This window comes from Balaenoptera borealis (assembly GCF_965194805.1).
Source record: "Balaenoptera borealis genome assembly, chromosome: 15".
NCBI classification, from domain to species: Eukaryota; Metazoa; Chordata; class Mammalia; order Artiodactyla; family Balaenopteridae; genus Balaenoptera; species Balaenoptera borealis.
Genome location: NC_138871.1, coordinates 42,727,031 through 42,752,301, shown reverse-complemented (window position 1 = coordinate 42,752,301; position 25,271 = coordinate 42,727,031). Strand labels below are relative to the sequence as shown.

Genomic DNA, 25,271 nt, shown 5'->3' with positions numbered 1-25,271 from the left:
AGTGTCAGGTCAGCTGCTAATGTGATTTGAGGGGTAAACCACACTGAATCTCAGTTTCTTTATCTTTAAAGTGAGAGATCAAAATGGTTGATATTTAATTTCCTTTCAGTCTAAAATTTAACCTCAAATAGCCTCAGTCACTTGTTAAAAGAGGCAATATTTGTTAAAAGAATCAAGAAATGCACAAAAATGAACACATATAATTATCAATTAAAGAAGTATTTTCCACAACAAAGCATTTAATTTTAGCAAGAAGATAAATAAAAAGAAACAATGAAATGTCTCTGGCTTATTAAGGAAAAACGAAATAATAGTTTTAAGAAAAATCTTTTCATGGTTGATAAATAGAAAATTAATTAGTCAATAGTTTTATACAAAAAGTGATAGTCACAGGACTAACTAGGTTTCTAAGTTAAGACAAAAGGTAGTTTTTCTTAAAATCAATTTTGTTATTAGAGAATTGTACTACATGATTTCTCTAAGATTCAGTCTGGATTCTTGAAAGTCACATGTAATTTTTAAAGTGCTCATTTCTTTCCATTACAAAGCTAAATTTACTAACATGAAAATTAGTTTTAGGAAAACTCCTTTCTCTCATTTGAGAAAATGTTTAAAATAAGTTTTAGACTTTCACTTTTTTCAACCTCTTATTTTTAACTACTTTGTTGCCTAGCAAAAGGGTACAAAAAATTATCACTATAGTATTTGTTACAAACATCAGCCCATTTGAAATCAATGCTTTGAAAAGAATTAACATTTAGTTACAATGACAGTCTGGTTAAACATAAACCTATCAATGTATACTCTGACTAATGGTATCTAGCTATGCAGAAGTGATAACACAAAGGTAAATATACAGGAAACCATATAGAAATATAACAGTGCTCTAATTTAGAGGGAAAAAAGAAAGAAAGGTCTGGCTGGGATTACAGAAGAAGCCTTATTTCAGACAATTCAAACTATTAGATGATGTATGCCAGATGATAACTGCTGCAATCACTGGAAAAACAATTTGTACACTATTTTTTATAAGTCATGTGATTATCTCAAAGTAAATGCAGGCAGAGATCTCAGCTTTCTCTGGTTTCTAGTTCTGCTAACTAACCTGTGACCTTGGATAAGTCATTTAACTTCTCTGGCTGTTTTATATGTAAAAATGATGGAACACAACTAAAAGCACTGTAAAATCTCTTTTCCCTCTAAAAAATGTTAATATTCTGCAAAAATAATAATGCACACTTAAAACCTCCTTGGGTCAAAAATGGAATATTTAGTTCACCTTGAGTTGCTGCTATTTATTGTCTACTGAGCTGACAATGAACAATATCAACTCTCTAACTTAAACAATCATCAACCCAGTTAAGAGTATGAACTTAATGTTTACTGTATACAGAGTAGATAAACCAAGTAAAGTATCTTAACTTTAGAAGTCATTAAGTACGTACGGCACATTATGTTAAAAGAGAATATGATCCTACATTCAAATAGGGCTCAGGGTAGTAAATGGCACATATGTACTGATAAAGAAAGAGATCCACAAGGAGTTAAATAAAAAGCAAGTTATAATAAATATAATATGATGCCACATATCTGAGATAACATTCAAATATATATTTTAGGTGTAATTATGCAAACATACAAACATGTATACAATAAATGAGACTGATCCATATGTATGTGGCTTTACCGTCTATTATAAGTTAAATGTATATATATTGTGTTAATTATATTCACTTCCAAGATCAATTCTGTTTATATAATATAATAAATGCTACATAAATGTATTGAACCTAAAAAGCACAAATTTATACACTTCTGGATGATTTAACATGAATTATGCAGTAGCATCCTAGATATTCATTTTTGGAGTTGTTTGTATTGCAGTACTAACTACAACATCGATAACTAAATACAATGTTGTAAAATGACTGTCAAAATTCAGATTATTTTTCAACAGTAAGTTATAGGTATATACAAAGCCACTAGAGACTAACTGCCAAAAGCTTTACTTTAGAAATCCAGTTGACAAGAACAACAAAAGCTCCACATAAAGAAATGAATTGAAAAATAGATACAGTAATTAATAATTTTTCATTATTATAGTTTTTCAAGTCTCACTTGAAACAATTCAATCAAATCAATAACTATAAGAGAAAGTAATTATTATATAATATTAAGTATATATTTTTGTCACAAACAATATTTTTTAGACTCTATAGTATACTTTTCTATGGAAAAATTTAACCCAACCCGAACTGTGATTGGACCCCCCCAGCAAAAGAATACATACAAATTGCAGCAGATTACAAAAACAGCCATCAGAGACAGAGTGCCCAGCCTCTGAAACATATCTATGATTTGTTTTTCAAGTAGTTCTGATCTTGGCCAAAGCTAAGAAAGCCCTAGGCTACTTCTTTTTTAAAGGAAAGACAAAAATCTCACCTCATGGTTTAGGATGAACTGTAAATACTGCATAAAAATACACCTATAAAAATGACAAAATTCAGCTGTTTCTCATATTTCTTTTTGATTTATATACTTACTTTTAATGGGGGATGTCTAGACAAAATTGGTATTGTTTTCTTTGTGGGGTTTTGGAGACAGTGAGGTAGAGTGGCAGAATTGGGAGAGTATGTATTCAAGAATAAAAACAAATGCATTTCTTTATTACGTATCAAAAAATATCAGATAAAAGAAATAGAGGTTTGTGTATTTGCAAAAATAAGCGTGTTGTAAGGTTTGTCAAAAAAAAAAAAAAGAGCTTGACCCTTTAAAATTCAGTTTGGATTAAGATTTTGCATTATGTACTCTTAACATGTAAGTTTTAGCTTTCACTGTTTTTAACTGACAATCCCAAATATTCCTAAGAAATGACCACATCTAAAAGACAACTTTAGTCTCTATGAAAACCAAACTAAATGGACAATTAAAGACTCTAATAAATCATACCAACACAAGATTCATTTAGTTTCAGCCTGTCTTTTTTTTCTTTTTTTTTTTAAACGCAAATTTTTTTCTTACTAACTCAAATAAAGCTTTCTCTTCTCTCTTGCCAGGGCATCCATAATAGTGCTTCACAGCTATCGATGCTGCAAAAACTGACACTTGAAAATATTCTCTAGAGAAATATTAAAAGTGTCACCTTATCTACCTTGAAAAGTTATAAGAAAAAGCAGACAGAATGGACCATACTAGTGGCTACACATCCTCCCTCTCAATACTACCAATAATGTCATTAATCAGAATTAATGATAAAATCTTGTAGGTGTAGTGATAGGCAATGTAGACTTAAATCATTATCTCTTAGTAAGTAGAAAAGATGGCAAAAATGAGGCTTTAAAAAAAAAATCAGGATAGGATGTATTTTAAATTTTTCATTTTGGTTTTCATAGCAGCAAAGCAACTTTTATCAATGTACAAAACATAAACAAATAAAACTTTGAAGAAAATGACGAACCCTTGCCACTGGCAGTATATGACCTTTGGAAGGATAAAGGCAGATTTCTCCTTGATCTTAAAAAAACACAGCTTTAAAAATTAAAAAAAAGAAAATAAAACCTTTTTCATTTTCATTTAATAAAAATATTCATGTAACTTATTTTACAAAGAAGATTTCTATCCCACTAATTTTTTCTCAAAACTTATCACATATAAATCTTGAAATTATACATAAACGTTGTGTGTGTAAGAAAAAGAGAGAATGAGTCATTTCTCAATTTGTCTGATATAGAGGCACTATAAGATACCAACTTTTCTGTGTCACCCAGTACAGCTTTATATATTAATTTTCTCTCATGAAAAGCTTAAATGCCAGACACATTTTTAAAAAGGACAAACACAATTGATCTTTTCATCACTACAATCTCATGAAACAGAGTTGATTGATGACTCCTAGGGACAATTAAAAAAAAGTTAGATGACCTGGTTTTCTCAAATTCTAATGTTTCCCCAGTGATTACTAAGTAAATGATTAATATCCTGAACTTGCTTATTCTACTTATTTCTCAAAATTCACAATCTATAATTAAAAAATAAAGACGAAACAGCTACGTTTTGTGCCAATAAAATTAGTGAGTAGTTATAGACCACTAACCTGTAAGGGCTCTATAAATAGAGGTGTATAACCTTTGCAAAATTTTTAAACAGAGAAGTAAAAAAATTTCAGCCAAGACAACAAAAAAAGTATGCATATGTGTGTGTCTGTGTTTGAGGGGTCGGGGGAAGTCAGAAATAAGAACAACAAAGGTAATTCATAGTAGAAGTTGAAGACAAAGGACTTTCTTCAGTAGAACTTTACTTGGAATAGTGGAAACTTCCAACTCTTTTCTACATAGGATGTTATGAAAATAACATTATGGTACTTTGAGGCTGCCAAACCTTATTTGTAGTATTTCTTTACTATAAAGTCTATATTTTGATCAAATTTGAATTAGAACAGTGACATGAAATTATAGCTAGGCTTTGGGAAACTTAGTGAATAAATTTTTTGAGGCGTTCCAAAATAATTTTTTTTTTTATTTGGCCGTGCCGCACGGCATGTGGGATCTTAGTTTCCTGACCAGGGATTGATTCCGCACCCCATGCTTTGGAAGTGCAGAGTCTTAACCGTTGGACTGCCAGGGAAGTCCCCCAAAATAAATTTTAAGTGTCATATATATATTTTTTTTAGAAGCAACTAGCACTCGTTTACATTGAAAACCTTCACAGGGTTCATTTCCCAAAGTATTTCCTGGCCACAGTAACAGTTTAACGAAGCACATACCTTCGCCTTCAACTTGACAGTGATGAGATGCTCTCTACCAGAAGCATCTTCGGCTTTTAACTTGATGGTACTAAAGCAAGTATCCACATACACAAGCCTGGTGAGTAGAAGAGAATAAAAAATGATCACAATAGAGAGGGTGGGGCTGGGGGGAGGGGGAGGTTGGAGGATGGTAGGATTTGAAATGAACATATTTGCTATATTCCTATTAATCCATTACAAAAATTAATCAGAGGAATTTGTGTATACTATCCTATTATGCAGCTATAGATTTACTGCCGTTAACACACCAGCCCAGTGCTTAATGCAGTCATAGATCTCTGGGTTATTTACAATGTGTGTCAAGTCTCATGCTGTGGTCAGTGAGCGCTACGTCTCGGTTTTCCATCACCGGAACCTTTGGCGCACACAGCATGTTCCTGTCAGACTCTACTTATGTACACATTAAACCTCCTGTCAAACTCTTGATCCATTTCTGTAGTTTCATACAATATGAGACTTTTATGCTTCCTTTATTTGTTTTTCTCTCAATGAACTTCTCCTTTATTATAAATAATGTTACTGTACAAAAGCCTGGCTAGTATTAGTTCATATACTCAAATTGATCCTCTAAGGAAAATGCTGTATAAGCACAGGTACAGCCTGGTCTCCTAACAATAAATTTTCTTTTTGTGCAATATATAGCTTCTGACACTTAACCTGGGCATGTATTCAAGATGACTAATATTTTAAACACATACCACAAGCACAATTGTTTTGGCTTTAAGTTGCTCTAAATGCATGAATTTTTTACAATGGAAACCAATACCCTTTGAAATATATCATTCTGTAAAAATATGGTCCCTTGAGAAGCATAAGCTACTGCCAAAAAGGTTCAAATTTAGCAGTATATTTACTAGTGAACTGGGCATGTGGATATTTTTTTGACATTTTTACAGTACCATTCTCTTGTAAAGATAAAAAGTAGCCTAACAGTATTGCACAACTTATCACCCAGACTGATGGTAAAACCTGTTAGAGTTCAAAACTAACATTAGCCTCCTAAACTAGGAAACATTTTTTTAACAACACTATATGCTGTTTAGTCACTGGCCAGATATAATGGTAAAATGGGTCAATTTCAAGAAGTGCTGGGCAATAAAGTTGTGGAACACTATTTGTAATGAAAAACAGATCTAAATCTGAAGATACATATCTTCAATAATAGAATAAAAAGTAAAACAGAACAATCTTTATCAAGAGAAAAAATGTTTTATCATAATCTATAAAAAGTCTAGAGTCTTAGAAAACAAATGAAAATTATTCTAGAAATGTTTATTTACATAAAAATATCAATGACTATATATTTAATCATTATTTTCTTTCAGCTTTATTTGTAAATGTCTCATATCCCCCTCCCCTCAAAAATTTACAACATGAGACTTTATCACATGTTTTATCAGTATGACTCTAAGGGTTAGATATATGGGCATCTGACTCTTTGAAAACATCAACACTTCAGATTCAAGATGTTGAGATGAGCATATGCATTTATATCCTCTGTCTACTCACACACAGAAAAAAGGAATTTTAAAAAGATATGCATAATCCCACAGTTATAAAAAGCACAAGAAGGAATAGCATCAATCAAAGCAAATTTTCAACAAACGTTATAAAGATGTAAAGCGGTCAGAAGAGCACTGAGTAACAAAACAGATTAGAGGAGAGAGAAAGAGGGCTCCAGGAGGGAGACAGCTGGCAAAAAAAGAAAGTCTACAGAACAGAGGGTATTACTTATATGTGGGAAGAAATTAAGGAAATTTTTTAAAAATATGAGAAACCAAAATGGGAAGAGGAAATTTTAAACTAAATCATAAACAATAAAGCTATGTTAAAAATGGTAATTGCTCTACCATTAGCTTTTCAGTGAAAAATATTTATGTAGTCATAAAAAATTAAACTGCTTACTAATTACAATTTTTAGAATTCAGCAATAGACAAAGCTAGCAGACTTAATTATAGTTACAGAAACTAATGTAAATATATTTGATCATTGCAATTTAAAACAGAGACAACAAAAATTGAGAAGGAGAAAGAGAAGGATATGAGGAGGGAAGATTAGAAACATTAAATTTTGTAATTGCTAATTTGAGAGTAAGAGATACCATCTTTAATTGAACAGACATGAAAGAAGTTTAAGAAATATTAAAGCAAATAGAAGAATAAAAGAATAGTGATGAAGGGAGAGAGAAGGCAGTATATGAACTAAATCCATTTTTATTACAGTAGTTAATCAGTATTTAATTCTGATCAATCAAGCAATGCTGAATATAGGCATATTTTTTAGAAATACAGAAGTTACTTGTAAACATGAACATTTCAGAGTGTTTGTCTCAAAGTGTAAGACCAGGGATGGGATATGGTATGGAAAAAGCCTGCTGCTTTTCATTATAAGCCCTAAATAGTTTAGAAGCATGATGAATATATACAGAGAGAGCGAGCAAGAAGGAATAGGGAGAGAGAAGGAACAACTAAATCACCAACTAGTACTTTTCATACTTCTCATTGCTGCTTGGCATCAACATGCTCAAAATCATTACGGAACATCTATAAAATAAGACAGCAATAAACTAAAGTTCTAGTCTTTTGTTTGCAATCACACGGACAAAGTTTAAGACGTAGAAATAATACATTAGAGAAAAACAGGCTTATGCTCAAAATACTGCCCTGCAGTCAAAAGGATCATAAGGTTAATTTTGTTAAGCTTTAAGACAAAATTCAAACTTTTAAAAATTTATAATTTCAGGTTAATCTCAGCATCGTCATTTAAAATTAAACATTTTACCCATGTTGATTCCTGTCTACTTTGTTTGGGGAAGGAGAAAATTAATTGTGATTATTATCACGTTTAGTACATGTGACTGAGAATGGCAAATGTGCTCTAGTATTTATTCTCAGCTTCTTTCTTTTGGTAGTAGGATCCCAGCCACCGCAGCACTCCACCTAAACCGAGTTTTAGCTGGGTACACTCCATCCAGCTAGCAACCCTTCCAGCTGTCCTTGGGTATCAGCGTATCACTAAATTTTGGCCAATGTACTGCAAGCAGAAGTGATATGTGCACCTTTTGGATCATTTATAACAAAATCGTGGCTACCCCTCCCCCAATCCCTCCCATTCTCCCTTCCTGTACAGTGGAACTTAGGCCAATATGACCCAGCAAAGACCATGCCAACAAGAACAACCTCTTAGTGCAGCTCTGACCAACAGAACTTTCTGTGATGACGGAGGTATTCTATATCTGCACCGTCCAAAACAGTAGCCACTAATCATATGTAGCTACGGAGGACTTAAAATGTAGCTAGTATGAATATTAAATTTTTAATTTGAGTTAATTTAAATGTTATCAATAGTCACATGTGGCTAGTAGCTACTATGCTGAACAACGCAGCCAGTGGATGGTTGAAAAGCAAAAGAAACCTGGGCTCTTGGATGACCCTGTGAAACAAAGCCACCAACTCACTCTTGACCACCTGCCTACCTGTGAACTGTTAAATGAGAGATGAATAAAATTCTATTTTGTTTGAAACACTGAGGATTTGGAGTTCTCTTTGTTAACAGCAGCTCAGCCTGTACCTTAACTAGATAATCAATATTTGTATCTACTCACGATAGAAAGGAATATCTTAACGTTTGGTCTACAGAAGAGATATTAAAGGGGAAAAAAACAGCAATAAGCTCTTACAAGTAATATTAAAATCAGTTTTTCTTAAAAAAAGGCTATTTCAAATGTTCTCTTTTATTGGTAAGTTGGATATCTAAATTTAAACATGAAATAAATAATTTCTACTCATTTAAATAATACATTTGGGCAACTTTCATTATTGGAAAGCTCAAATTTTTGAAAAGTTATAATCACATTTAAAACATATTTAGAAGTTTAGGTATTTACTACTTAGCTAGACATATTCTAAAACTGACTAAGAAATTATAAAAACATAAATATAAAAATCTAAAGAAATAAAACACTATACTTTTTGCACTTTACTTTGCATTTATCATTTGCTGCATTTCTTTATAAGTTACTGCTTGCAATAACTAAAATGGCACTAAACTTAGAGTTAAGGTTTTTTCTTAATTTTATTTATTTATTTATTTATTGGCTGCATTGGGTCTTCGTTGCTGCACACTGGCTTTCTCTACCTGTGGTGAGCAGGGGCTACTCTTCGTTGTGGGGTGTGGGCTTCTCATTGCGGTGGCTTCTCTTGCTGCGGAGCACGGGCTCTAGGCTCCTGGGCTTCAGTAGCTGTGGCTCATGGGCTCTAGAGTGCAGGCTCAGTAGTTGTGGCGCACGGGCTTAGTTGCTCCGCGGCATGTGGGATCTTCCTGGACCAGGGCTCGAACCCGTGTCCCCTGCATTGGCAGGCGGATTCTCAACCACTGCGCCACGAGGGAAGCCCAAGAGTTAAGTTTTTTAAACATTTGAAAGGGATATTAATACTTAAGCTTCAGAGAGGTTTTTGTTGTTGTTCTTAATAGGTGAATGTTATCAGTACAGAAAAACAGAATGAACGTGCTTTATATCTCTTGAAATACTGTACTTACTTTGACCAAAAGCTTAAGTTATACAGTTTTTTTCATTAAATATCTAGATGCATTTACGTACTAAAAACATCAAAAGGCAGACTGAAGACCTTCATGTTTTAATAAAGCACCAAAGTTTCCATTTCCACTCTCAACTTTAAGCATTAACTACTTCAAAAAACAACCTCCCTAGTTAACATTTTTCCTCCCTGTGTTTTTCTGTACACCAGTCTATCCTGCCTTCCATTACTAGATTAATCTTCCTAAGTATATTTTTAATCATATCAACCACTTGCTCAAAAATACTCAGTGAGTCCCCATCACCTGCATATAAAGAATCCTTAGCCTAACAGTCAAGACCTTTCAGTCCGGTCCTAATATTAATCCTCTTATGTGAGCAACTGATCCACTCCCAAGTCCAAAAATGAACTGCACGTTTCCATCACTACAAAGTTGCCTCCCCCATTCCTACCCTTTTAAGGCTTTCTATATTCTTCCCAAGCTTTCCCAATATCTACTTCCTCTCAGAACCTTCCTAAATTATCCATAGCACAAAAGAACTTCACCTTTCTCTAAACTCTCATACTGCTCCTTTCCGTGTTAAGTTTTGCCTCCCAATCAAATAAGCTTTTTTTTTAATAAGTGATATGAAAGTTTTATTTTTCTATGTATGTGTCAATGCTCTATGTATTATATGAACATAAACAAGCTGCTGTCAGACTGGTTCATATTTACTGATTCGCATGTAAGTTTTAAACAACTAAATGCAAATTCTGTTCAACTAGATACTCTAAACATATTACCAATGTTTAGAAGGACAATTTTTTCACTTTTATATAATTTGCATCCAGTGATTTGGATATACGTATGAGGTAAAAGCACTCTATTTATAAAGGTCATTTAGAATGAAATTCATACTTTTAACATCTATGTTCTTATGTGTTATACAACAAAATTATCATTATGATTATAATTAAATCATAACACTAATTATATGTTGTAAAACTCATACATAGTCGGACCTTTTGGTGAACTAGTGTCTCAACAACTTTATATTTACTTCACACAAGGAATTATTTGAGTCACATACTTATGTTTCTTTTCAACCCTTATTACTAAGCATCACTGGTTTCATTTAAAAAATGAAGAGTATGTGGCTCTGAGAGGTTATGTGACTTGCCCAAGGTCACACAGCTGATAAGCCAGAATTAAAGCCCTTGTCTCATTACTGGAATTAATTTAGTATTAACAAGTATCTCCATTTCTTCCAATATGTTATATAATTCTTTGAAATGCACTGAGAATTATAGAGGATATCACCATCAATGAATTAAGTCCATTTCAAAAATATTAGACTTAATTAAAAATCTAATTTAATACATGTTGACAATCTTTCAGCAGCACAACAAATTTAGTAAAACTCAGCTCTTTCCCAAAATAAATTTAAAAGGCCAAATAGTTTAATTCTACTCACTCTAAGCGATAAATAATATGCTACATTAAAAAGGACAAAACCATCAGGTCACTACCCCGTTTGAATCATTTAAGCTCTGAATTATCTAGGACCATGTGATTACGAAAATAAACATAAAATATCCTATAAATAAAGTGACTATGCATTTCTTTTGAACTGGGACACTTTTGAGACTAAAAGGGGCCAAGATAAAAGGCATAAGTTAGGACTATCCTAGGTAAAGTGGGATATAAATCAGCCATTCTATAAAGCAAACAAAGCTTTCAACTTCAGGACATTCTTAATACCAAACAGAAAATCCTATTAAACCCCAAGAATTCTGTTTAATTCTTACTGTTTTAATGAGCCATTCTGTAACATAACACAAGCAGAAGTTAATGGAAACCCATCAAGACACTTTTTTGCATCACCCACTTTTTGAGCCAGTATAACACCCAAAATCATCCACAACTTCATCTTACCCTTAGGACAACTTGCTGTTTTTAGTGTGTTTTTAAAGAAGTTGAAACTACTGTAGAAATTACAATAGCAGCAATCAAACTTAAGATCAGCTACTAATTCTCAATGTCATTTCTATAAAAAAAAAAAAAAGGTATACGAATATAGAGGAAAAAGGAAAGATTTCAATCATATTTTTAAACATTTCCTTTTTTTCTAACTGAATTTTTTATAAAGCTTGACCCTATAGAACTGATTAGATATGTCAAGTATGTAATTTAAAAACACAGCAAGGTTTTCCTTATCTTAAAAAAAAAATCCTTCTTTTATTATCAGATTTTACTATTCCACTAACAAATCTACAAGATTATTATTTAGAGTGTAAGTAAAATATAGATATTTCATTTGGTCTAGGAATCATGAAGATTCTGAAAATCCATTTAAATCAATTTGTCATGCAAATCATTATGTGTGTTATTTTAAAAGATATTTTAAATTAAGAAGCTAGACAGCTGCTCAGGCAGCACCTCAAAAGTTAACAATTCTAGCACAGGGACAGCACAGTTCAGGTCTCATTTGTAGCTCTGAGGGTCCTGAAACCCAGTATTATCAGTGTGCCAAGTATACCAGGCCTGATTTAAGAATTAAGTCACAAAAATAAAACTGAAAGGAGATGTTCTTACTTCGCCAGACACTGCTGGATAAATACGGACAAAATCATACTATTTGGCGTCTCACAATCAATCCATGTGGACAACTTCTCTTCTGCTAACACACTGTTTATTTGTAAAGACTATGAAACTAATGATTAGGTAACAGCAGGTATATTCTAATTCAATCATGCATCCTAGTCACTATAATTAAACTATGAGCTTTCATAAATCTAAGCAACAGATTTCAAAACTACCATTTTGCACATGGCCAATTTTATCCGTGGTGCGATAGTCACACTTCGAGGCTGAAACTAATAAAAACTATGTCCAGGTACTTGAGGGAACTTTACTAAAGGCTCCATACCAGAGCTATCCCCACAGCTCACCTCCAGGGCGCCATCAGTCACGCCAAATGCCTGAGCACTGTTGTGCAGCCAGCCTTGGCAATATACACTCATCTTATATACAAAGCTGGGGATGAAAATATGTATCCTGAAACTTATTCTGAGAATTAGACAAGAACTCTATAAAGTAGCTAGCAGGAACTTAAAAATGGAAGTTCCTATATATAATAATCTAAGGGGGAGACAAACATTTATATTGTGATGAATGCTATGGTAGAGGCGTTCATATGCTTACCTTTGGCTTTCATCTATTATCTAAGCTAGAGACCTGTTCCTTTTTCTCCGCTATCAGAACAATGTATATAAAGCAAAGCAAAAGTCAGTACTTCCTATTTATCTATAAAAACATTTATTCCATAAAATATTTTATATACTTGCACTATTTCTCTTATAACTTTGTTGCTAACAGCTCTCAAAAATCCTGTAAGTATACACCATAGTACCTATCTGAGTTAGAATTAAGTACTACTGGGATCCATCTACTTAAATTCTGACTCTTCCACTAGATGTAAGTTCCATGAGGAATCTTAAGTCTTGCTTGTGTATCTTCACTGCCTTACATTATAGGCATTCAATAAATAATAGGTGGAAAAAAATGAACAATTCAAAAATCTGATATTTGCATACTCAATGCTTCAACTGATTTTCATTACTGGAGTTCTCCCAATAATGTCACATCTGCTTAGAAAACTGCCTCAAACTGACTATATCAAAATAACAGAAATAAAACTAGAAGAACATTTCTTCTTCCCTTTCCAAACCCTTCCTCCATTCCTAATTATCCTCTAAACACTAAGATCTTAACATTTAAGCATCAGAAAATAAGTCAAAATAATTTTTCTCTTTTCTATCACTTTAAATCCAAAGAATGATCAGGTCCATGACATCAACGCCTCAAGAAAAATCTTCATAACTTCAGCAGAATTGTTAAGAGTGCATCTCAATTCATTACTTGTCTTCTCTGTCTCTCCCCTCCATTGTTTTGCTAAATTTTCTAAAAAGGGTTTCATCCATCCCAAATCCTATTCAGGAATGATATCTTATCAAATAAAACGTAATTTCATGAATATGCATTAACCAGTCCTCAATATCACCATAACAGTACATTTAAAATTATATGTAACATCCATTTCTGGCTAAAATGGAGTACCTTACTGAAGACCAAAACTTCCTCTGAGAACAACTAAAGTAGCCTGATGAAAGGGAAAAGAAAAAAAAAGTTTGAAGGTGTCAAAAAATTGCTAAAGCAACCAGGACTTGAAGGACCAAGGTCCTGAAGAAGGGGGAACAGAGGAGAAGTAAGCCAACACTTCAGCCATTTTTCCTTCAGGGTATTTAGCAAGTCTGGGCATAGGGCAAGAAAAGGAGGATCTGGGTAAATGGAGCAGGCAGAGAGCTACTAGTAAGTGGCAAAAAAAAAACAAAAACAAAAAAAACAAACAAAAAAACCAAAAAAAAATCAACAACAAAAAAACAAAACAAAAACCCTAACAGCATTTCTGGCAACCTCATGAGGATAGAGAAATAAAAATAATGGACTTAAAGGGCCAGAATCTGGTGAAAAGGTAGGGTCAGAGACTGGGGCCTTATATCCTGGCAATTTTCCATCAAAACTTTTAATAAACTGCAAGGGATAAGAGGATAAAAAGCCAAGCAGAAAGCCAATCAAAAACAAAGGATAATATTTAGAAATCTCATAATACTGAGGAGAAATTTATTAGAATTTAGAACATACCAGTGGGAAAAAGTCCCAGTGAACATCCCTAAGCTCTCAGTGGGAACCCTTGGAGGGTTACCGGTAAAGGCAAAGTAAACAAGAGGTATGTGAAGCACTGCCCAAAATGCAACCCAGACTCTAATGGGCTAAAGGTAAACTAGCCTAATGAAGACAAAGATTAGAGTTTAGGATCTACCAAGGGAGAAATCCAAATGAGCACACTTGGCTCTTGCTTGAAAGCTCTGGAGGGTTATAGCCTGGGACAGGGAGAGGAGCAATAAGAGCCCTGCAAAAACTACAACCCACCGGGAACCATTTCACTCTCTATGGCAACCTGCCCCCGCTTTATTTTCCTAGTAAAGAAAAAAGTAAACCCTCTGTAGAACAAAATATCATCTGGAGCTTCCGAACTTTTTAATACACAATTTCCAACACTCAACAAATATTATTAGGTATAGCACTGCAGCCTGAATGGCCAAAGGCAAGTACAGAAGAACAGCCAAGACAGTGAAAAAAGGTGCATTAACTAGAATGCCTACAAATTAAGCCAGTTTCCTCATTTCTCCCCTTTTGCCGTTTTTTTTTTTTTTTTTGGTTATTTTTTCCCCCGAAGAAAAAACAATCATGTTATTGAGAAGAGACACAGAGATTTAAGGTTTTACATTTTTTTTTGTTATACAGTATTCAATTTTGTATTGATTCAATTGTGAAAATAAAGAAAAACCCTTACTCTTTGCTGTTAAAAAAAAAAAGTCTAGGCCTTGGTATTCACCCAACAAAGTTGAAAAATAACATCCACATAAAAAACCTGCACATAGATGTTTACAGCAGCTTTATTCATAACTGCCAAAATTTGGAAGCAACCAAGATGTCCTACAGTAGGTGAATAAACTGTGGTTCACCCAGACAATGAAATATTACTCAGTGCTAAAAACAAATGAGCTAATGAGCCATGAAAAGACTGAGAGGAAATTTAAATACATATTACTAAGTGAAATAAGCCAATCTGAAAAGGCTTCATAATGTATGATTCCAACCATATGATATTCTGGAAAAGGCAAAACTATGGAGACAGTAAAATGAACAGTGGTTGCCAAGGGTCAGGGGAGAGGGAGGGATGAATAGGTAGAGCATAAAGCATTTTTAGGGCAATGAAACTACTTTGTACAATATTATAATGACAGATACACGTCTTTATACATTTGTCCAAAACCATAAAATGTACATCACTAAGAGTAAATCCTAATATAAACTATGGTTTTCGGGTGATAACAATGTGTCAATGTAGGTTCATCCATTGTAACAAATGTACCACTCCAGTGGGGGATGCTGATAATGGTGGAGTCTATGCGTGTATTTGGGGGCAGAAAGTATATGGGCAATCTCTGTACCCTCCTCTTAATTTTGCGATGACCCTAAAACCACTCTAAAAAAATTAAGTCTATTAACAAAAATTAATAAAAGCACTAGGAATGCCAAGATCCAGGACTATATGACAGAAAACCACAAGAAAAAAATAAAAAAATAAAAAGAGACTCAAGGGGATCTAGATTATGGGAGTAGTTAGAAAAATTTTAAAACCATAAAAAAAAAAATAGAGAAAAAGATGGAGAATTTCAACAGAGTATTAAAATCTAGTAGAGTTATACTAATACCTAACAAAGTAGACATTAAGGCAAGAAATATTGCTAGATACGAAAAGAAACATTTAATGATGAGGGAAAATCCACGAGGAAGATGCAGCAATTATAAATGTGTATGCACTCTAAATTAAAAACAGAACTTCAATATGATCCAGCAATTCCACTTGAGGGCATATGTCCGAAGGAAACAAAATCACAATGTCAAAGAGACATCTGCACACCCATGTTCACTACAGCATTATTTACAATAGCCAAAACATGGAAACAACCCAACTGTCCACTGACAGATGAATAGATAAATAAAATGTGGTGTATATATATACAATGGAATACTTTTCAGCCATAAAAAAGGACATCCTGCCATTTGCAACAACCTGGATGACCTATAATGGGCATTATGCTAAGTGAAATAAGTCAGACAGAAAAAGACAAATACTGTATGATCTCACTTATAATGTGGCATCTAAAAACATACCCTAAAAAACTGAATTCATAAATACAGAGAAAAGATTGGGGGTTGCCAGAGATGGGTGTGGAGGGTGGGTGAAACGAGTGAAAGAGGTCAACAGGCACAAACTTCCAGTTAGAAAATAATTAGTGAGAGTGTAATGTACAGCATGGTGACTACAGCTAATGATATTGAACAGCTGACCTGAACAACATGGCGGTTAGGTGCACCAACCCTCAACACAGTCGAAAATCTACCTATAACTTCACAGTTGGCCCTCCATATCTGCAGTTCCACATCCACACATTAAACCAATGGCAGATTGGATAGTACTATAGTACATATTTATTGAAAAAAAATCTGCATATAAGACCCCGTGACGCTCAGGGGTCAACTGGATTGTATATGTGAAAGCTGCTAAGAGAATAAATCTTCAGCGTTCTCATCACAAGAAAAAAATATGTAACTGTGTACTTATGCATGTTAACTAGACTTCTTGTGGTGATTATTTCATAATACATACATATATTGAATCAGTATGTCATACATCTGAAACTAATATAATATTCTATGTCAATTTTATCTCAATAAATAAATATTAAAGGGAATTCTTCAGTCAGGAGGAAAATTACTCTAGACAGGATAGAAATGCAGTAACGAAGGAATGAAGAACACTGGGAGAAATAACTGTGTGTGTATGTATAAAAATACTGACTTTAAAAACAACAATAATAACGTTTGTTAAATTTAAATATAGAATTAAAATGCATTATAACAACAACACAACAAAGGGGAGAAAATGCATTAAAGAGTTTTAGATCCTCGCAATATAAGAAAATTGGTAAAGATAACAATGTATATTTTGCTATGTGTATGCTGTAATCTCTGAGGTAACCTCTAAAATAATAAAAAAAAGTATACCTAAAAAGTTAATAGAAAGAAAAATATAATAAAAATTGTGATTAATTCAAATAAAGGCAGATGAAGAAAAAAAACACAAAATACATGAGACAAATAGAAAACATATAGCAAGATAATAGACATAAAACTAAATATATTGGGTGATGTCAGTGAAAATGGCAGTCAGAAGTTCCTAAAATTCTCCCCTCCATATAATAGCAACAAGAAAACCAACACAAAAAAACTGTCAGAAAAAAAGACAAATATGTGAGGTGATGAATGTTAATTAATACAATTGTGGCAATCCTTTCACAAAGTATAGGTATATCAAATCATCACACTGTACACTTTAAGTATGTAAAAATTTTATTTGTCAATTATATCTCACTAAAAGAAAAAATAATGTTATATGTTCAGTGAAAATATGGTAACATCTTAATTTACTGTGTACATAAAAATGTTATTTTTTTCCAAATTATATTTAGAATGCTACCTTGTAGGTCAGTTTTTTTATGATGATATACCTTTAATTCATAGCCACAATAAGGATCAGATACTCTAACTACATGACACTTTTGACTAAAAACAGTGCAAAATAAATTGCTAAAACTGAAAATATATTAAATTGAAATGCGTAAGAGAAAGGAATTTCTAAAACATTTAAAAATAGACATACTTATCCCAACCAAGAGTTCCTATCTCTTCAATAAGGCTTGAGTAGAACTGGGGAGGAGGAGGTAGTACATACAGCTCTTTTTTATTCTTTAAAGCAACTTCCTGTTTAAAAGAAAAAACTTGAATCAGCTGCGGAATGCTACACAATGAATTATTAGTACCTGATTACGAAACACAATTCTGTAATCTTTGTACCTAACTAAAGTATCCATTATTTTTACAGAAAATCCAGCTGAATGATTCCCCTTCTCATAAAAAAAGACATGAAAAGGGTAAAGGACTGCACTGAAGGTCATGTAAAACTGTCAATTATTATACCATAAAAACTTAAGACTCTCATGTTCTCCTAGACCATTATGCCTATCAGAGATGAAAAAAATTCACACACACACACACAAAACCCCCTCATTCTCAAGGCTTCACTATTTTTCTACTCCTGTTGATATAAAGAAACATGTACCTTTAAAGAAAAGCCTGAACTCTATGTACATTGCCTAGACTGATACATTTGCACACCTTTGTGAATCACATTCTTATAAAAATCCTTCATTATCACAAGAAATACATACCTGTTAATTTCTTTCACTGACTTACATGCTGTATTACTCCCAGACCAGCTAAGTGTTTTGCCATCTATTTGGCTAGATCACAGCTCCTTTCCCTGCTAAGCCCACCTATGATATCTTTAAGATGGTTTATGTTCCCCCAAACAAAACTAAAATTTACACTTTTACAAGCAATACAAACATCACTAGAGTTGCTGAGGCTGAAAATTACCAGTTATTTCAAAGGTGCTAACCTAGACAAATATCTTATTTGGAAAGTAAAAATAAATGTATCTATACAGATGTTCATATGGTCTGGATTATCAAAAGGTATTATAAAAAGGAAAGAAATAATAAAACCAGAAATTAATTAATAAAAACCAATAAAGAAATTAAAAACCAGATATAATAAATAACAAAACCAGATGGGAAGAAGTATAAAAATTATAAGTACTTCTGGTAACCCTAATAATAAGTATAAATTTTTATTTGTTTAAGTATATATTTATTAGTCCTTATCCTTTTTTTTTTTTTAAACAAGGATAGGAGACAATTAAATTGAGGTAACACTAGAAAGAATAGATTTTTACAAAACAGCGTTTCAAAATCAGGACTGTTTACTGAAACTACTTTAATACAGTTCTAAATCTGCTATAGGATAAAAACAAACAAACCAAACTGTGAAAGCAGGTTTGTAAAGCCCAGAATGTCAATGTGAATTAGAAGGGAAGCTCCCAGAAGACAAAAAGTATACTGCTTTTTTATAAACTAAATACCTAATGCTGTATATAGATAGCCTGATAGTCCACAGAAATAAATTTGTACTATTAAGATTAGCCTGTTACTAGTACTACTAATAATAATGTCAATATCATTCCTGGACTTACAGATGTAACAGCTATACAGTATTTGGAAACTTTTTTAAATTCAAAAATATTAATTACTACTATTCACGTACACTGAAGGTTAAAAATAAACTTGGATAATAATAAAAATGTACTTTAATCCTAGGTTTATGACATTTGTAAACTCTGCCTTCTACCTAGGGTCAGACAAGTTATTCCTATTCTAGAACTGTAACAGAGAAAAGGGCAAAGGCAGAGAAGCAAAGTGTTCTTTGTGGACAAGGAAGCAAAGGTACATAGTAGAAAGAACACAGGCTTTACAAACAGGTTTTAATTCCTAATTTTAAACATTTCCAAGTTTTGAGGCCTTAGGCACTCAGTGACTCAGCCATAAAAAAGGAATAAAATAATTTACCCTGTTGAGTTCTTTTAAAACAACTGTTCATCTATCAGATATGTACAAGCTCCTACTATACGCCTAGTTATTACTAGGAAACTCCATGAGAGATTTAACAAAATTTCCTGAAATAAGATCAACACCTACTGATTTCATTTGGGCAACATTCTCAATACTTTCACCAGTGATTATATTAAATGAACCCTATTACTAACAATACAACCCAATAAACTACTAATTCTTACGTTTTTAGGTACAGTGCCATAAATGTGCAATAGTATCACCAACTCTGTCCACAATTTCTTTAGAAAGCTAAAGTAGAGGATCTCATTTTACTCAGAAATGCAATGACAAATGTACTAAATAGAATATTGTGAATTGGAGATCAATCCCCAATTATTTTAAACTATTGAGTATTTCTTCAAAATTAAATGACCGATAGAGCTTAAAGTTAGCTTCAGCAGTAACGAGCCACAGTATATACAGTTTTTACTCTGGTTCCCTTAGCCCAGGGATCCCCAACCCCCAGGCCGTGGACTGGTCTGAGGCCTGTTAGGAACAGGGCCACACAGCAGGAGGTAATGCACAGCAGGAGGTAATGCACAGCAGGAGGTGAGCGGCCGGTGAGCAAAGCTTCATCTGCCGCCCCCATGGCTCGCATTACCGCCTGAACCATGCCCCCCATCTCCCCCACCCCCCAGCTTCGTGGAAAAATTGTCCTCCACAAGACCAGACCCTGGTGCCAAAAAGGTTGGGGATCACTGCCTTCGTCCTATTTGTATAGGTTATCAAAATTATGATAAAAAGACAAAAACTTTTCAAACTTTTGTTCAATGTCAAGGAGATGTAAACCAAAATACGCTTCACTTCTTCACCTTACATTTTTTAAGGTTATCATGTTGTGGCCTTTGACAAAATTGATAATGAATTTTGATAATCCTTATTAATTAGGGCTTACAAATTTATTAGTCAAAATTTAAACTTTAGAATCTGATTTTTTTTATACTCTTTATTTTGATCCCAAACGTTTCACCAAAGCTCCACCTCAGTGGGTTGTTATGAGGATTAAAAAAAGGGCTCAAGACAAATCCAGCAAGTAAATAAGCTCTAAATATGTGGCAGCTGCTCCTAACAATAAGAAGGCCTCAAAAAGAACCACAAAGAAATATCAAACTGCTTTCAGTTGTTAGTAGCTATATATTGGTACTGTAATTTTGTAAAACAAATATAAAGAAATATTTATAGATATGGGAAAAGCATAAGTAAAACATACAAGTAAAAACATAATAAAATAACTATGTTAATATTCAAAATGAAAATTTTCAGATTTAAAAGAGATATAAGCATAAAGTCAAAGAAGTAAAATCCCTATGCCAAATTTGAAATGAAAAATTTGAAATGAACTCATGATTGTTTTCTTTCTAAAAAGCATTTTTTTCAGGCTTTGTCCACTGAAAAGGCCTAGAATTAATACCAATGAACACTCCAGTTTTGAGACTGTGGCATCCAAATACCATTTCCTACAAAAAAACCACAGCTCTTTGGAAAAATAGGATGAGTTAATGAAACTGGGGCAATTGGTGTCATAAAGCAAAGCTTGGGATTTGTTAAAAGAACTCAGGGGCTTCCCTGGTGGCGCAGTGGTTGAGAGTCTGCCTGCCAGTGCAGGGGACACGGGTTCGAGCCCTGGTCTGGGAAGATCCCACATGCCGCGGAGCGGCTGGGCCCGTGAGCCACAATTACTGAGCCTGCGCGTCTGAAGCCTGTGCTCCGCAACAGGAGAGCCTGCGATGGTGAGAGGCCCGCACACCGCGATGAAAAGTGGCCCCCACTTGCCGCAACTGGAGAAGGCCCTCGCACAGAAACGAAGACCCAACACAGCCATAAATAAATAAATAAATAAATAAAAATTAAAAAAAAAAAAAAGAACTCAGGAACCAACATGAAGGGGCTTACACTGACCAAAAATGGTACAGTTTAGGCACTGAATAATGACTGCAATGGACTAAAGTTAATCAAATATTAAAAAACCCACAGGTTCATAATAATACTAAAAAAAAAAAGCATTAGTTTCTTTGAGTTGCTAGGCACCAACTCATTATTCTAAAAATTGACTTTTTAAAAAAAGGAAAAAGAAACAAGCATTTATCCTATCTCTCCAGTATAAGCTATGCCTCAAATTAACCAAATAACTGATGAAGGGAAATTCTTCTCTGTAAAAGATTTTCAGCTAATAAATGTAGATGATGGATTTTTAAAAATCACCATTTGTAATCCCTAGTGAAATAGTGGATGTAGTCAATGACTGTCATTGGAAGCTAAAATCAGTAGGTGATAGGCTGATGGGAAACTTTATATTAGATGGATCTAAACCTGTTGATCAATCTTAACTCCTCTCAATGAGGAACTATCAGACACCATGTACCTCCTGATGCAGGGTAAGAAGTACAGAGCACAAAGTATTCTTACCAGAGCAAATGAACCCAATTCTGTTGAGACCCTTAGATCTAACTGCCAGATTGCAAAAAAGGTAGAAGAATATGTTAAAAGACACCATGAATATCTAATAAACCAAATCCAGAATGTAGGAAATTTTATAGGACACATAATCTGGCTTTCCAATGAGTAGATGGCATGAGAAGAAGGAAAAAAAAACAGTGAGGGGAAGAGGAGATGCTGCTACAGGAAGTAATTAAGAAACTTAAGAGACATATCAACTAAATATAATGTGTGGACCGTGTTTGCCTACTGATACAAACAAAGCAACTATAAAGAATTAGCACTAACTTTATTGGGATTATAACAGCATATTTTAAAACAGACAAAAAAACACTGAAGTGTTAGACGTATAATCTGACATATTATGGAGAAATGGATACAATGTCCAGGGTTTCTTTTAAAATGCTCCAGTCCCTTTCTCCTAAAAGAGTAGGGGAAGAAATGTGATTGGCAAAACTTTGAAGTTAGGTCATGGGCCTGTGGGTATTCCCTGTCGTCTTCCCTCTTCTGTTAATCAAGTATTTTACGTATAGTTAACTGAATAATCAATTATCATATGTAACTGTGTATATGTAATGAAGCCTAACAAATTTTTCAGAAATCTGTAGTTGTATACAAAATTATTTATACATTGTATTATATCTTTATGTGTGACTTTTTAATCTCTCTGTAGATGTTACATTCTCTAACAGACCAGAAGTACATTTTATTTCTTCACCACCTGTCCAAGACTAGTGTCAAGTGTGCCCAGTTTAGGATACAATCAAATTGGTTCTTACACATAGTTCTACTCCTCATGCAGTTTCAGAAAAGTACCATCCACATTTATGCACAGAGTAAAATAAGACATTAATGATTGGGAGTTGAGAAGTTTTAAGTTCTAATCATGTTGGTTTTTAAAGGAATTACAAAAACATTCAAGATTTACAGAATATGGTGACAGTGTTAGAAAACAAATTCTTACCAAAACCATCTTCAACTCCACTATAAAGCTCATTAGATCAGGAGAGTGCTGCATTCTCTAGATCAAAACAACATTTCCAATTAATTTCATGTGTACAATGAATATTCCCCATGCTGAAATGGAAATAAAATCCAAGTCCACGTGAATACGGAAAAAAAAGTATTAGCTATATCTACGTCTTAAAAGTATAAGAATTAAAGTATTGGTCATCAACCCTACTATTCCTACCAATTTCATTCTGAAAGAGTAATTAAAGCCCTCAAATCTATTTTGGTGAGATATACTGAATTATGTAAGCATGTCACTTAAAATCTCACACATTCCTCTATTTCTTCAGCACTGACTACCGTCAAGTTTAGCAATCTAGCAAACCACAGCACTATTTACCAAAAAAAAAAAAAAAAGTATGAATGGAGTGTCAAGAGGAGCATAAAATATAAAAATCAGGAAATCTATACAATTAAAAGAATCTAGTCAGAGCAATGAATTAACAACTAATCAATAAAACTGTCTATTTTAATTTTTTTCCTTCACCTTAAAGACTACCTATAATTGTTAATTTTGTCCTTTCACAACTAACCCGTATTAACTCATAAAGACTCAATCTTTCAATAAGGTAGAACAGTTACAATAAAATGGCAAAAAGGAAATAACTTCTGAAGTATAAGGGATATTAAAGTGTCAGGGCTCCATTTCCTAGAAATCTTTGATTCTTAAAAGAAAATTATTATAGAATAAAAGAAAGCAAAAAAAAAATTCTCATGTAAAATTGCTTTCTTAGATAAATCTCTACATCATTTCTCTGCTTGAAATCAAAATGTTATTTTTGTTACTTTTTCTGATGCACTGCACTACCAGCACACAGTTCTGAAGTGGATATGTAAATTTCTGTCTTTACATGAGAAAAATAATAATCGAAGATATTTCAACAATACATGAGACATATGATTTACATCTTAACACAGCTTTGTGTGGGCACGTTTGTAGAACAAGTCTTTGACTTTCCCTTCTTCTATACAATATTTCCCCTGTAGTCTACTAGAGAGGAATAATAAATTATACCAAAGTGTGCAAACTACAGCTCAGAGGCTAAATCCAGCCCGATAGCTGTTTTTGTAAGCAGAGTCGTAATGAAATGCAGCCGCACCTATTCATTTACTTCTTGTCGAGGCTGCTTCGGTGCTACAAGGGCACCGTAGAGTAGTTATGACGGAGATCTTAAGGGTCCACAAAACCTGAAAAATTTACTATCCAGTCCTTCACAGAAAAAAAATTGCTGACCCCCCACCAGATCTGAAGGGTCCATAAACCTGAAAAATTTACTATCCAGTCCTTCACAGAAAAAAAATTGCTAACCGCCCCCCCCGACCCATATTTACTAAAGTTAAAAATGATACAAGGAAAGAAGAGTAACATTCAACTGGACTTTGGAATAAAACAAAGACTGAAACTAATACTGGGTTCTACAGTAAGGGCAGGGTTCAGGGCAGGGAGGAGATAAGTAATTGGAACTTTTTCTAGGAATCCTCTTGGTGAACTGGTGGAGAAAAACTGTTACAGAATTTATTATTATTCTTAGTCTTCATTAACAGTTTTTCTTCAAGCTATTTAGATATCTCATTAGATTCATTTCTTAAACTTTAGTATACAATATAATCTCAGTGGATGGGGAAGGGGCGGTGAAGAGAAAACAGAGAGAAATAATTTAAACATCCCCTTAAAAATCTGCTGTAATTATACTGCCAGCAGTGACAGCCTACATTCTACAAATCAAATAGTTTATTTCCTATATTTCTTTGTGGTTCAGTACTGCTTTAAGTGAGAGTAACTGTCATTGTCAGTTTCATACATAATAACCTGCTTTAAGAAAGTAGAGGAAATCAGGAAAAATACACAAATGAATAAAGCATTAAAAGAAAGGCAGTTCTACTTACATTTATTTTCCTACAAGAGGCATTTCATTATTTTCAGTTGCTTCAGTAATTGATTAGAGAAACAAACAAACAAACAAAAATCTTTAAAGGAATTTTCAGGTAGAGCAACCTAAACATTAAGAATAACTGAATTGGGATGGAGAGGTGGATGAAGTGGGTGAAGGATGTCAAAAGTACAAACTTCCAGTTATAAAATTTTTTTAAAAATAAAGAATAACTAAATAAATCCTGCCTATATCTCACCTATGCCACCTTTACATCTATTCTCATTACATATGCATGCATGATCCTAAGTGATTTCCACTTCACCTTTTCTGTTGCTAATCTTGAACTACAATCGCATTTTTGCCACAGATACCCTTCAACTCCTAAATGGGTCCTGGGATTTTTTGGTACCACCACTATTCAGGCG

General features: G+C 33.5%; 1 protein-coding gene across 4 annotated transcripts in view; it reads right to left on the bottom strand.

Moving 5' to 3' along the window:
- FANCL (FA complementation group L) overlaps positions 1–25,271 on the bottom strand; it is an 80,594-nt gene that overhangs the window by 43,431 nt on the left and 11,892 nt on the right. For 2 of the 4 annotated variants that reach the window (XM_082358284.1, XM_082358282.1), the window contains exons 4-6: positions 22,926–22,982; positions 17,677–17,777; positions 4,763–4,859 (exon numbers count right to left, since the gene is read on the bottom strand). In XM_082358284.1, the coding sequence (XP_082214410.1) occupies positions 4,763–4,859; positions 17,677–17,777; positions 22,926–22,982 (255 nt within the window). The remainder of the gene's footprint in view (positions 1–4,762; positions 4,860–17,676; positions 17,778–22,925; positions 22,983–25,271) is intronic. The other 2 variants (XM_082358283.1, XM_082358285.1) reach the window with 2 other exon arrangements.